Here is a 14,939-nt window from a genome sequence, read left to right on the forward strand (position 1 = left end):
TCATACACAGCGCACTGACCACTGTGCTCCAGTCACTGTGACTCTCCAGCCACTCCCAGGGGCTCCCTGAGGCGAGGCTTATCCCCAGATCGCCAGTGCCTCCACAGGCAGGCTTGAGAAAGCAGATGAGGGTGTTGTGTGTTTTATGAGGGAGTAGCAGATATTCCGTCTAAATGCGCCTCTCCCTTCATACATGTGTCTTTTTTCCTGTTCTTTATTTTGTATCTGCTCTTGGTATAAGGGAACTGACTCACTGACTATAAATGGAGGAAGATAAAGAAATAACAGAAGGGCACTAACACTCATGTTTCAGCTGGGAATGGACAGAGCTGTGAGGCCTTCGTCTGTGTGGGAACCGTGTGGGCTGTGTGCTTCTCTGAAGGCCCAGCTCTGTCCTTCTCATGTTAACTCATGTCCTAAGTGACATGGGATCCAATGTGAGCCAAAGTTATTCTTAAAACAGCTAGCCTTTGCTGATGAACAGATGTAAGACATTATTTTGTTATTGTTTTAAACTTTTTATTCCAGAAAATCCCCAAATACAGGAGCACACAGAACAATGCCGGGAACATCCTGTATCTGTCACTCAGCTTCCACAGTTACCCACGTTTTGTCAAACTGTTTCATGTATCCACCATACACACATTTCTTCTTCTAGGATATTTTAAAGTGTATTCCAGACAGCATGTAATTCCTCCATAAAAACCTTTAAAATGCATCTCTAACTAATAAGGATTGCTTTCAACATAACTAGTGTGTCACTGATAAAGCAAACAGGATCAACTTTTTGCTTGATTATTGCCACCTATTATAAGTCTGTTTAAAATTTCCCCAATTTCTTCAGGACTTTTCTTATTTATTTATTTATTTATTTTTGAGACGGAGTCTCACTGTGTCGCCCAGGCTGTAGTGCAGTGGTGCAATCCCGGCTCACTGCAAGTTCTGCCTCCTGAGTTCATGCCATTCTCCTGCATCAGCCTCCTAAGTAGCTGGGACTACAGGCGTCTGCCACCACGCCCGGCTAATTTTTTTGGTTTTTTTTGTGGAGACGGGGTTTCACCGTGTTAGCCAGGATGGTCTCAATCTCCTGACTTCGTGATCCACCCGCCTTGGCCTCCCAGAGTGCTGGGATTACAGGCGTGAGCCACCACACCTGGCCAGGATTTTTCTTTTTAACTGTTGGTTCACTTGAACCGGCATCCATGCATTTGCATCTAGTGGCTTTGTTCCTTACGTTTCTGTTTCTTGTTTTCTCTAGTGCCCCCCTTGTGCTTTTTTCCATGACGTTTACTTATGGGGGAAACTGAGTCACTTTTCCTGTAGACAATTTCAGTTTCTGCATTTGTGTGATTATTGCCTTGTGATGTTGCTTCTCCATTCCTCAAATGTGATGTTAACAGATACTGAGATCTGAAACTTGATTTGATTCTGGTTTAACTTTTTAGGTGAAAATCCTGTCTCTGGACACCATGAGGCACACCTTGATTCCTCCTGCGGTGCTGCTTAGCAATGAGGTTTATTTATGTCTAACTTCCCCTGACTCCCCTGACTCCTTCTCACATCCTGCTTTTCTTCTAGAGGTCTCCATGAGCACCATTTCTGAGGTTCTCGGGAGGAGGGTTCAGCTGAAAGGGCTAATTGGAAAGAGAGCCATGAAATGCCCATATTGTGACTTTTATTTCATGAAGAATGGCTCAGACCTTCAGCGTCATATTTGGGCTCATGAAGGTGAGTATTCATCTTTCCAAATTGGGTACCTTGTTAACTTTGTGCTTCCATCCTTCATTTTGAGAGTACATTAAGAGGAAGCTATATCTTCACATCCCTGCTGTTAGAATTTCCTTAGCACACTGAGAAGTGTGTCCATCAACCAGCTACAAACAGTAATTTAAACTATTACTCGTTTAGTTGCAATTGCAATGAGTAGAGGTGTGCACTCCTTCATAGGTCTCATTGCAATTGTAGTGAAATAAATCACCACTACTCCCCTGCTGGAATGTAGGTACCTTGAGAACAGGAACACCAGAGTCTTATTCATGGCAGGAGCTCCAGTGCCCAGCCTGTGCCCTGTGCATAGCAGGTTTCCCAGAACTGTTGGGATTATGAATGAAGGAAGGAGGGCAGCAAGTAGTTCTCCCATTCCAGCAGTGTGAAGTGTTGCCATTCAGGCTATGGAGAAGGAATTCAGAAGGGGGAAGTGCAGGATGGAGATGAGGGAATGGAGAGAAGAAGATGGGCTGTGCTTTTGGGTTGCTTGCTGATGAAGGGAAGGGCAGGGCCACTCTCAGGCTTTGGGAAGTTGGAAGTGAAGATTCTGCTAGTGCAACAGACCGTCACCTTTGTTTTCTCCCACTGTATAAGGACATGGCCCTCCTGGGGACTAGGGTAGGAGCCGAGGGGCCAGGGAAAACCCTTCCAGACACCTGCATCAGATCCCTGCCTGTTATTTAGGAACCTGGAATGCTGCAGTAGGAAGAAAGACTAGAGAGGGATGAAGGATGAAGTATTTTCTACAATATTGCGTAAAATGACCTATTTATAGGTCCTAGGGAAGGAACTATTAGGGAGAGAGAGACTGATGGTTCAGTAAGGAGAACCGTAACTGACAGGTTGGGAACGTGGAGAAGGCAGAAGGAGTTGAAATAAATTCCAAGGTGGGAAGCTACTTTTTTGTTTACCAGCATATAATGATGCCAGTGCTCAGTGTTTGACTCACGTTATTGGAGTCAGTATTCTCAACAACCTTAGAGGTGGGTGCTGTTACCATCCCCATTTTACCAATGAGGACAATGAGGCTCAGAGGGGTGAAATAATTTGCCCAGGGTCACACAGCTGACAAAGTGGTGAACTGGGATTTGAACCAATGCCATCTGATTCCAAAACCCTTGCTCTTCTCTTCTGTACTGACTTGTTTCTGGAGGAGGAGGCCCCTCCTACACTGAGACAGGAGTGAAGGGGGTGAGGGTGGTAGCAGGTACGTGTATATACACGTGTTGTTTCTTTGTTATGAAGTTGAAGGCATTCATAGCTGATGGTCACAGTTTGCTCAGCAAAGAATGCCAAGAAGGCAGACTTGGAGTGGCATTTATGGGAATCAGCAGGGAGCTGACCCTGATGGAAGCACAGAGGGTCGAGCGGAGGCTGGAGACTATGGGCTTATCAAGGCATCAAACTGTAATTGTACTCACATGAGAAGAAGTGAGAGAACTGGGTTCAAATTCCACCCTCACCATGTATGATGAACAAATAATTCCTTCTCTCTGAAACTCAGTTTATTTATCTATAATGTGATCTGCCTTGGGGTTCGTTGCAAGGATCAACGAGATAATTTATGTAAAACCCACAGTAGAAGGCTTAGCATATATTGGGTACTTAATACATGGCTGATGCTATTGTGTTAAGTAAATACTTGTGATGATGCAGTAATGCTGCATATTTGCCATTTGAAAGTAATCTAATATTTTCAGCGACTTCAGAATTGATAAAGATTCAGAAAGCCAAAGGCTGCTGTATCCTGGCATCTTTGTTTTTTTCTTTTTTCTAATTTGTGACTTTCTCTGTAATGATGGAATCACAAAGGAAACAGGGTATCAGTACACACACTACAATGGGGTTCTTTGGAATTGATCCCCTGTACCATAAAATATCTCTTGTCTCCGTTTACTCTTAACACATAGGACAAGAAAAACAAATTAAAAAACCCAAAAAATTAAATTGAAAAAAGAAAGAAAAACAGAAAACACAGGTATTGACTGTAGTCACAGAAATTAACCCTTTGTGTAGAATTTTGTGCATACCTGCAACATTTGTTGCTTAGAGGACCTGCAACTTTGTTCAAGGTTTCCTAATAGTCAAGCAATGTACCTGGGGCCCATCCATGACAGCAGTTCTAAACATTGGCTCTTAGGGGAGAATTTAGAGTAGACAGTGTCTTGGTATGTCACCTTGCAGTGAATGCCATGTTGTGGATGATCTGGAGATGCACAGCTGGTTGACTTGCACCATCTCGTTTTCCATGACCGTATGTCCCAGAGCACACGGAAGTGTGGAGCTGTTGAAGTGACTCCCCAGGGTTCCACAGCCGGCCCGTGGGTGTGCAAAGATGTTAATGGAAATACGTGTACTTCAGTCTCTGTGTTGCTTTGCTTGGTTCTTCTCTTTCTAGTCATAATGAGGAACAGAAATTAGGAATTTGACTTCTCCAGGATTGGAAGACAGTGCATGTCTTCATTTTTGAGTTCTCTTAATGTTTTAGAAAGAGCACCAGGTCAAATAGTGCCTGAATATACTCAGCTGTTCACACATTTATGAAGGATCTAAAGACATCAGGGATGCACCATGTTCCCTCTTTGTATGGTTATTGTGGGCTTCTCCTCTGTGGTGGTGGTAGTTCTGAGCCATCTGTAGCTTTGACTCGGGGTGAAATGCCTGCTGAGGGTCATGTGAGATACAGAGAGATGCCGCTTGACCCAGGCTAGCACCACGGCTGTGGCCCTGCTCTTGTGAGAGTGTGTTGTAAATGACCAACCCAGAACAACGGATCTGGTGCCCTGAAGGCTTCTTGGGAAGTGACTCCTGGTCCTGTCATTTTACAGAGATGAGAACTGTGATCGAAACATAAGTTCAAGAGCACACAGCCTGTTGATGCTTATGGTTAGATTATTACTTTATGTCTAGAAACCCAGGCCAGAGCTGGGCTTTGCGTGGGCCCTAAGGGACATCAGACCCCGATATGCATCTCAGCTCTGCACCCCTGGGCATTGCCCTCAGCCTCTTCAAAGTGTTGGTTTCCTCAACTGCAAAGTCATAGATAGTGTAAATAATGGGTGAAAATGTTTGGCTCACTAAAAATTGTCTGCTTCATTACTGTGTTCAGTTGTGTTCCCTGCCCTCCTTCCCCTTCCCCCAGGCCCCAGCCCCTGTCCCTATAGGGCATCACACACCATATTGTAACGGCCTGTTTACCTGTTTGCATCTCCCACCGGACAGTGAAGGCTGGGGTTCACTCTTCTCAGTTTCAAGATTAATCCTCAGTGCCTACTATGAAAATAGGTCCTCAGTAGACAGTTGGTGAATGAAGGAGTGGTGAATGCCAGGATGCCCCTACAGTCAGAGTCATCAGCTCATCAACCACCAGTTGGTAAAGCTTGATTTGTTTTACAAAGTAAATATGCTTCTACATTTGGTCCTGGTGCCTGATCTTTTTGATTTTTTGCAAAGGGCCTTGGTGTCTTTGTGTTTAGTTCAGCTCAGTTCAACTGAATTTAGTGACTGTTCTGCAGGATGCTCAGGGTCTCTGTCCTCAAGGAGTTCCCAGACTATGGGGAGAGGGCAGATATGAAGGACTCACTGTAGTGTGCAGTGAACGTTTCAGCTAGTAGAGAGTTACAGGAGTTGGGAACATTGATAGGGAGGTAGGGAAATCTACCAAGGAAGGTCAGAGAAAGCTGCAGGGTGGAGGCACCTGGTATCCCAGGAGGCAAGGGCATCCCAGGAGGAAGGCACAGCCTGGGGAAGAGCCTGGCATGGGAAGTGTGTGGTGCGTTAGGGCCAAGCAAGTATACCGCTGTGTTCAACGTGGATGTTTTATATATACATATCTATAAGTGTATTTAGATATGGATATATATATATTCCTTCAGATTCACACACACATATTCATACACATATGTAAATATATAGAGATAGATATATACATTTTTCCCTTGGCAGGTGTGAAGCCCTTCAAATGTTCTTTGTGTGAGTATGCAACTCGTAGCAAGAGTAACCTCAAGGCTCATATGAATCGTCATAGCACTGAGAAAACCCACCTATGTGACATGTGTGGCAAGAAATTCAAATCAAAAGGGACACTGAAAAGTCACAAGCTCCTTCACACTGCAGATGGTGAGTAAACCCCAGGGTGAACTTTCCCCCCTAAATATGTAATTTGAAGCTGGTGTTCCAGTTCATCAGAAACTTGCTGTACTGGAGGCAGGAAAGAGCACGTGCCCATTAGAAGGAGCTTCTGAAAGAGCGGTGAAGGCCTGGCCTGCCTGTCTCCCAGTCCTGTGCTCAGTGCCTCACTTCCAGCAGGTGCAGGATAAACACTTACTGGGTGTGTCTGTGCCCGTGGCAGGGCTATGCAGGGAAGGAAGCTGCTTCAGGGAAGGAGGCGTCTTCAGGAAGCCTTGATGTGTGGTTCTGAAGTTTCCATCCTCTTCAGCCCTCCATCCCCACCTGGAGCTCAAGGATCTTGAGGGGCAACCTTGATCACACCTGGCCTGATTTTCTCAAGTGAGGCTCTTATCATCCAAGCCACCTCAGGGGTGGAACCAAGTCTGAAATAAAGCCAACATTTGGGCAGATTTGATCTAGATAAAGTGTACTTAAGAGGATTTCTAATTTCATTCATTCATTAAGAACAATTGATTGAGTTCTTATATGTGCTAGTCATGGAGGTAGGTTCTAGGGATACCAGGTCAAGTAGAGACCAATTCCTGCGTTCAAGGAGTTCGTAATCTGGAAGGCAGGACAGAGGAGCAGGCAGGCCATGGTAAAGATTTAAGTGTGGTGATGGAGGTGAGCTCGGGAGCCCTGGGAGCAGGTCATGGGTCGAGGTAGGTGGGGAGCTCAGTGGGTGGTAGGCACAGTTTCCCTGGCATAGGCTGGATAGAGGGAAAGAAGATGTGTTCTAGGAAGACAGGCAGCCAAACCATAAGAGACTTTTCACATTTAAGATTTTACTCAGAAAGACAAGTTATGTGAGGGACTTGTAAATACTTCATATAACAAAATTAATAAACTTCATTTATAAATGTGTTGTTATTTACCAAAATTATGTATAAAAGTTGGAGTTTACTCTAAAAATCAAAATTATTTCAACAGTGATGTCTAATTTCAAAATTTAGTGGATGATATAGCTCTTAAGTTCTATCTTTGTTTTAAGATTGTTCTGAAAATCAGTCCTGCTGTGTGTGTGTGGGTTGGGCCCTCGGCAAGAATTCAGGTGAGCTGGAGGGACTCAGTGCAAAGGCTGAATGCTTGGCTGGGATTCATCAGAATTAAGGATCAAGGGCTTGCCTAAGGCTGAAAAAGAGCCGGAACCATAACTATTAAAACTTAAGCAGTACTCTCTCTCTCTAAAAAAAAATCCGTAATCAAAATTAAAAATACAGTGGCAGTAAAGCAGTCATACTTGAATAATGAAAGCTCTAAAGTCATGTGGTTTTTTATGATTCTATGCCTCCACAAACAATAAGCCTTGCTGACCGCTCAGCTGCCTGAACATTTAGGCAAGAATTACATTTCTTAAGATGACAGCACATAACTACTGCAGTCCTTCCGTAATGAAGAGCAGCTGTTCCCAGAGGCAGGGAAGCCTGGAGTATCCAGTGGGCCATGGTGACAGGGTCAAGAAGGCGTTCACAGGCACTGAACAGGGTTCCGCAGTCTCATGCCTGGTTCTGCAGTCCAGGCTCTGTGCTAAAAAGCCTTTGAGCAGATAGAAGCCGTTTAATCTGGCAGACCCTGGACCAACTGATGTGGAGGGATGGGGCCGGTGTGAGTAGTTGGTATCACGGGTCCAGAGCAGCACACTCAGCCTATCCTCCCTGTCATGATTCTCTGAGTTCTTCGGCAGGAAAGGGAGTTCAGATGGACAAAGATGTCTCGTCAAAGCAGGAATGCATCTCCTAAAAGGGAATGGTATTCAAACATTGTGAAGTATTTTCTAACAAAACATTGGAAATTTGTATTGTTTTTCTTTATTTCTTTCTGCTGACATTTTTGGGAGGATGAGGTATTTGTAAAGTCATGTCTTAGTTTTCAACACTTTTCAGTTGTCTGGGAAGAAGAGCATCAAGTCTGGGCGCAGTGGCTCACGCCTATAATCCCAGCACTTTGGGAGGCTGAGGGAGGCGGGTGGATTGCCTGAAACGAAGGAGTTTGAGACCAGCCTGGGAAACATGGTGAAACGCTGCCTCAACCAAAAATACAAAAAATTAAGGGGGCGTGGTGGCTCATGCCTGTGGTCCCAGCTAATTGGTAGGCTGAGGTGGGAGGATTGCTTGAGACTGGAAGCGCAAATTGCAGTGAGCCAAGATCGCACCACTGCACTCCAGACCGGGTGACAGAGTGAGACCCTTCCCCCCAGCCCCCTCCCCTCAAAAAAGAAGGGCATCAGTCATCAGGTGCAATGAAAGAACCACTGGAACAGGTAGCTTGTCCCCCAACCCCCCTCCCCCTAAAAAAGAAGGGCATCAATCATCAGGCGAAATGAGAGGAGCACTGGGACAGGTAGCTTGCCCCCAACCCCCCTCCCCCCATAAAAGAAGGGCATCAGTCATCAGGTGCAGTGAGAGGACCACTGGGACAGGTAGCTTGTCCCCCAACCCCCCTCCCCCCAAAAAAAGAAGGGCATCAGTCATCAGGTGCAGTAAGAGGACCACTGGGACAGGTAGCTTGCCTCAGTGCCAACTTCTGCCACTACTTGGGTCTCAGTTTTGTCACATTGCAAAATAAGGAAAGGATACCTTAATGTTTCTTGGGTTTCTTTTAGCCTCAATCCTCTGATTCTAGGAAGAAAGGGGTAAAGTAGAGCTAAGGGGATGGAAATAGGAGGTGCCAGTACAGCTTTATTTTTGAATTCGAGATGATTGCTTTCCCACAGGGCTGCTGTACTTCATTATTTGTGTTTCTCTTTTGACGCTTACCAGTCTCATGTTTTGCCTGGGGCTGGCTTGGTAAACAGAGTGCTGAGTCGGGGACCCCTTGTTCTAGCTCCATTGCTGATTTAGGATGTAGCTTTAATTAAGCTGTAGGTGAGTCTTTTCCTTTTTAATTTTCTCCCATAACATGTTTATTATAGAAACTTTGAAAAAAGTTTATTTACATCTCTTATTCATTTCTGTAGTGCTCATATTTTATCCTGTTGACATCTTAGAGCTCTTTGTACTTAATACTTTGTCATCATTTGCCTTTATGTTTTGTTTATGGTATCTTTTTATATACAAGTTAAATAACTTGGTTCATTTAAAGTTATTTTCCTTTATGTTTTCATCTTCCATGATTCTCTCTGTCAAAAGAAACCTTCCTCAGTTTGGGGCTACATTCTTTTACTTTTTCTTTGAGTTTTAGTTTATGATTACATAACATTTATGAAATTTAATATTCTTGCAATTTATTTTAGCATATGGTATGTGGTAGGAATCTTTGTTTCCAAATGGTTATCATCGAGTCAGTATATTTATAGAGAAATCAGTCCTTTCAATTTTATTTTTCAGTGCCAGAATTTCCGAAGATATTGGGTCTAATTCTGAGATTTTGGTCTGTCTCAGTGATTTTTGTACTAGTACCTTATTTTTCAAGCTGTTCTAGTGACTAACTTTATTGTTATCCAATAAAGTTTATTTTTTTATGAAGCTTACATAGTTTTTCTCATTTAGTTATTACTCCTTTAGATAAACTGCAGAATTGTTCATCAAGTTAGGACTATCCCTGGGGATGACCTTGTAAGCTGTTTGACGATGTCTGTAACGTGCTTTAAATCCATTGGCCACCTGTGCTTGTGCAGGTGCCTTGGTTGTCTTGATGAAGCTCTCAGCCTTTAACCATACAATTAGCTTTTTACTTAGAAGCAAAGATTGCCTTACAGCCTGCCTGGAATTATTTGGTTTTAGTTGTATTTGTGGTATGAGTAATAACTCAGTCGGTTGCTCTGTAGAGAAGCCGTGTAGAGTAGGTAGAGCTAGAGAGGCTCGGGTGTGGGTCTGTCTACCCCTTCCTCGTAGGGTGATTTTGGTCAGATTACTTCTCTGAACCTCGCTTTCCTCATCAGTAAACTGGGATAGGTATACTCTTTTGTTGAGTGGGTCTGAGGATCAAAAGACAGGAAGTGTACCCCATGCTTGCCTGGCAACCTCCTGTTCTCCTGGCTGCCCTGCCTCAGCATCCTGTCCTGGTTCTGCCTTAGCTTTCTGATCTCTACCTCTCGGAGGCCATGGGGTTCAGTCTATGAGCGTTGTTCTTTTTTTTTTCCCCCCGCTGTGTCAGAGTCTCACTTTGTCAGCTAGGCTGGAGTGCGGTGGTGCGATCTCAGCTCACTGAACCCCGCCTCCCAGGTTCAACTGATTCTTGTGCCTCAGCCTCCTGCCATAGCTGGGATTACAGGCATGTGCCACCATACCTAGCTAATTTTTGTATTTTTGGTAGAGATGGGGTTTCGCCATGTTGGCCAGGCTGGTCTTGAACTCCTGACCTCAAGTGATCTGTCTGCCTCAGCCTCCCAAAGTGCTGGGGTTACAGGCGTGAGCCACCGCATGTTCTTTTTTTCCTCACACCTTCGGTGATCCCTCCAGGCTTATGGCTTTAAACACCATTTAGATAGAGGATGTATGGTTTGGCTGTGTTTCCACCCAAATCTCATCTTGAATTGTAGCTCCCATAATTCCCATGTGATGTGGGAGGGACCCAGTGGGTGATAACTGAATCATGGGACAGTTTCCCCCATACTGTTCTCATGCTAGTGAATGAGTCTCACGAGATCTGGTGGATTTGTAAGGGGTTTCCGCTTTCTCTTGGCTCTCATTTTCTCTTGCCTGCTGCCATATGAGATGTGCCTTTTGCCACGATTGTGAGGCCTCCCCAGCCACATGGAACTGTGAATCCATTAAACTTCTTTTTCAATATAAATTACCCAGTTTCAAGTAGGTCTTTATCAGCAGTGTGAAAACAGACTAATACAGAAGGCTTCCACGCTTGGATTTCCAGTCCTCTTGTTCCTCCCAGCCTTGGCACTGCCCTGTCTGTAACTGCCCACTCAACATCTGCATTTGGATGCCCACCTGGCCCCCCCGAGCTTAGGGTGCTCAACACTAAGCTCCTAATCTTCCTCCCTAGACCCCACCCAGGAGTTGCCAAAGTTTGTAAAGAGATTGTAAATATTTTTGGCTTTGAGTGCTACATCCAGTTTTCTCTTTTTTGTTGTTTTTATTTTTACAAACTTTGAAAGTGTAAAAGCCAAGCTTAACTCCCAGCTGTATGAAAGCAGAAAGCAGGCTCAATTTGGTGCTCGGGCATAGGTTGCCAACCCCTGTTGTACCCCATCTTGGGAAATGGCTACTCCTTTTCCTTTGCCCAGGTCAAAAGCATTGGGTCAATCTTTACTGTCTCATTCATACCCCATACATGATCCATTAGCAAATCCTGTGTGTTCTGTCTTTAACATGATCCAGAGTTCTGCTGCTTCTCAGCACCCTCATGCCATCCTTTTTGTACAGGCCACTGTCATCTCCTGCCTCCATTCTTGCAGTTGCCCCCTAACCTTTCCCTAGAACCTCTCCTGGTCCCCACAAGTCCATTCTCAGCAAAACAGCTGGTGATCCTGTAGAAACAAAGGCCAGGTCATGCCACTCGCCTCCTAACCTTTCCCTGGAACCTCTCCTGGTCCCCACAAGTCCATTCTCAACAAAACAGCCAGTGATCCTGTGGAAACAAAGGCCAGGTCATGCCACTAACCTTTCCCTGGAACCTCTCCTGGTCCCCACAAGTCCATTCTCAACAAAACAGCCAGTGATCCTGTGGAAACAAAGGCCAGGTCATGCCACTCCTCTGTTCAGAACCCTCCTGTCTATCTGCTGTCATTCTTAGTGGAAGCCCAATTCTTCACCATGACCTGCTTGATCCCCCCGTCTCTCTGACCTCTTCTCCTTCTAGTCTCCCCCAACTGGCATCTCTCCAGACATATTGCATTCATTCCCTTTATTTTATATTTTTATTTTTTGGAGACAGAGTTTTGCTTTGTTGCCCAGGCTGGAGTGCAGTGGCATGATCTCGGCTCACTGCAACCTTTGCCTCCCACGTTCAAGCAATTCTCCTGCCTCAGCCTCCCGAGTAGTTGGGATTACAGGCATGTGCCACCACACCCGGCTAATTTTTTGTATCTTTAGTAGAGATGGGGTTTCACCATGTTGGGCAGTCTGGTCTTGAACTCCTGACCTCAGGTGATCTGCCTGCCTCGGCCTCCCAGAGTGCTGGGATTACAGGCATGAGTCACCATGCCCGGCCTATCTTCATTCCTGTTCCTCACACCTGCCAGGTATGTGCTCATCTCAAGGGCTTTGCTTTGGCCCTTCCCTCTGCCTGGAGTGTTCTTTCTCCCTGTCTGAATGGATACCTCCTTCATGTCCTGGAGGTCTTTATTGAAGAGTCACTCGGAATGAGTCTTCCCTTGGTGCTTACGTGTAGAGAGTCTCCATACCCCACCAACTAGTCCAGACGCCCGTGGCTTCCTGTGCTGCTCTCCTTGGCTTATCTTTCTCTAGTGTATTATATAGTTTCCTTATTTACCACTTTTTTGTCTCTATTACTGGAACGATCCCACTAATTACTTCATACTCTCTTTCATGTTTTTTACTGTTTCTCTTTAAACCAACCCTTCTCCAATGTACTGTATAATTTCCTTATTTATGAAGTTTCGTGTCTTCCACTAGATTGTAAGCTTCACAAGCAGGGATTTTCCACTTACTACATTTATTTTGTATCCTCAGCACTTAGAACAGGGCTTGGCTTATCAGAGGCACTCAATAAATTTGTGTTTATTGAATGAGTGGAAAATGTAAAGTGCCTTGCATAAAATGGCTGGGATATAGTAGTACTCACAAAGTGTCAATTATTTTCTCTGTTTCATCTTAGATAGTTCTGTTAAATCAAATGCTTGTGAATTAGGTATTTTAAAATATGGTCAAGGAACTCACCATTAAGTGAATCTTCTTGGGCATTTTTTAATGAAGTAAAAAGGAATTGAGTAATTACAATTACCCTTTCTTCTAACTACTTGTGAATCCAATTTTTCACATTTGCTGGCTTACTTAAAGTGATATATCCCTATTTGTGGCATTCCTGTTTCCCGAAGGAACTCATTATTGTACCTTAGAAAAGATAGCTCGTTCTGGGTGAAGGTTTCAGTTAAAAAGATTTGCCAGTCAATATGTACAGAGAGAGACATTGATCTATAAAGGGCCCGATTAAACCCTTTGTGTGTATGCCAACAGGATGGAAGAATTTAATGCAAAGATCATGCTGTAATGTAGTTCCCCTCTTTTGACTTTAAAAAGGCCTAGACATGATGTGCTATCTGGAGGTTTATATATGATTCTGCCCACCCATAGCAGATGGGGAAGGTTAAGCTGTACAGTGCCTTTATGTTATGTAATCAAACAGGAATCCTCAAATCATGAAATATAAAGGTCTTTGGAGTTTATTACTGATTCCTTTGGGTCTCTCCCCTCCCCTGATCCAGACTGCCCCTGTACATTTTAATTAAGAAGTTTTGGGGTAAAATTTGAAAAGAATTATCCAGGCTTCAAGCACTCTTGTAATGGCAAGCGGAGATTTGAGTATGGAAATTAGGTTTGAGTGGAGTAAGTACCCTTTTTTTCTGTCCCTTCTTCAGTTTATGATAAGAGAGCTCATGGCTGTAGATGAAAATATTCTAGGAGATCTGAGTGCAGAGTTTTGCTTTGTTTTCCTCCCCTGTCCTCTAAAAAGCAAAGCCACTCTAGGATAAAGTAGCCCCATGGCCTTTTGCTTCTAAAAACAGAACCAGGAAGTAAATAGAAAATGGTCCCTGAGCACCTCGCTGGGTTGATCTTACAAGGTTAACTTGCAAGGCTTTAGTGAGACGGTCTTTCTGCTGCATCCTTGTCCCCCTTGTCCTTCCTCCTACTTGCCCTTGGAGAAAAGGTGAAGGGGCAGGTGTGGAAGTGTGGCTACTGGATGAACATGGTAGGTTTCTGTTGCTTATCCTTGGGCTGGAGTCTGGGTGATCAATGGGAGAAGGTAGGGCTAACTTCAGGGCCCATAAATACCATTTTTAATAAGTTCACCCTGTTTGTGTTCATATATAGCTCTTTTTCTCAGGTTTTTATAAACCACAAGATCCGTTAGGAATAAGTGACCCCATACTATAAAATGAACTACGCAGCTAACTGAGCAATTAGTTTAGATTGATATACAGATTTAACTTTGTAATGAGGCTTGGCTACCTAAAACCTCACCAGGTAGAAGGATCTCAGCTGCAAATGTCTGGCACAGTGTCTATAACTTTCATCTAGCCCTGGTGCTGTGCTCTGTCCTTTATGTGGCTTTGCACTGCCTTCGGTTTCTTTCCACCTCTGTCTCATGCTGATCCATCTCTCCTTACATCAAAACTGATGTACTAATTACAGAGAATCATCAGGCCCTAAGTCTGCGGTTGCTTGAAGTTCAGCCTTTAAAGTACAGAGACTTCTTTAACTGTATTTTTATTGCTGTAGCTATTTCTGTTCCGATTTGCCACTGCATAAATCCCCACAGATGCTAGAACTGTGAAGATGTGTGCTTTGCAAAACACTTGCTGCAAAATGCCTGTTATGCTTCCTGCAGGATGCTTTTCGTACATGAGGCAGCAAACCTCTGTGTGCTGGGCTACATGGAGAAGTGAGGAGGTAGAGTAGGGAGAACCTTGGGCTCCAGAGGCAGGCCCAGACTGAACAGTCTTGGACAGTGATCCCCATTTGTAACATGGATGTTACATGTTTCCTGTGGCTCCTGTAACAAATTACCACAAAGTTAGCGACCTAGATCAACACAGATGTATTATATTGTAGTTTGGAGGTCAGCGATCTAAAATCAAGGTATCAGCCGGGCTGCATTCCTTCTAGGAACTCTGGAGGGGAACCTGTCTCTGCATCCTGTGGCTTATGGACCCCTTCCTTCATATTCAAAGCCAGCAGTCCAGCATCTTCCAATCTCTTCTGTCCCTGCTTCCGTCGCCACACTCCTTCTCTGACTTCAAGCCTCCTGCCTCCCTTTTATAAGGACCCTTGTGATTTCACTAGGACTATCTGGATAGGCCAGGCTAGTCCCCAGCTCAAGATCTTTGGCTTAATCACATCTGCAAACTCCTTTTTTTTCCCCCC

The 14,939-nt window shown here is 44.4% G+C and overlaps 1 protein-coding gene across 7 annotated transcripts in view; it reads left to right on the top strand.

Annotated features, from left to right (window-relative positions):
- Positions 1 to 14,939, top strand: part of ZFAT (zinc finger and AT hook domain containing) — a 256,026-nt gene that overhangs the window by 137,663 nt on the left and 103,424 nt on the right. For all 7 annotated transcript variants that reach the window (XR_001005720.1, XM_011977077.1, XM_011977081.1 and 4 more), the window contains 2 exons: positions 1,579 to 1,728; positions 5,713 to 5,886. Coding sequence is in view for 6 of the 7 variants with exons in the window: in XM_011977077.1 (XP_011832467.1) it covers positions 1,579 to 1,728; positions 5,713 to 5,886 (324 nt within the window). In the remaining variant the exon portion in view is untranslated. The remainder of the gene's footprint in view (positions 1 to 1,578; positions 1,729 to 5,712; positions 5,887 to 14,939) is intronic.

This window comes from Mandrillus leucophaeus, unplaced genomic scaffold (genome assembly GCF_000951045.1).
Source record: "Mandrillus leucophaeus isolate KB7577 unplaced genomic scaffold, Mleu.le_1.0 Scaffold173, whole genome shotgun sequence".
Classification (NCBI taxonomy): Eukaryota; Metazoa; Chordata; class Mammalia; order Primates; family Cercopithecidae; genus Mandrillus; species Mandrillus leucophaeus.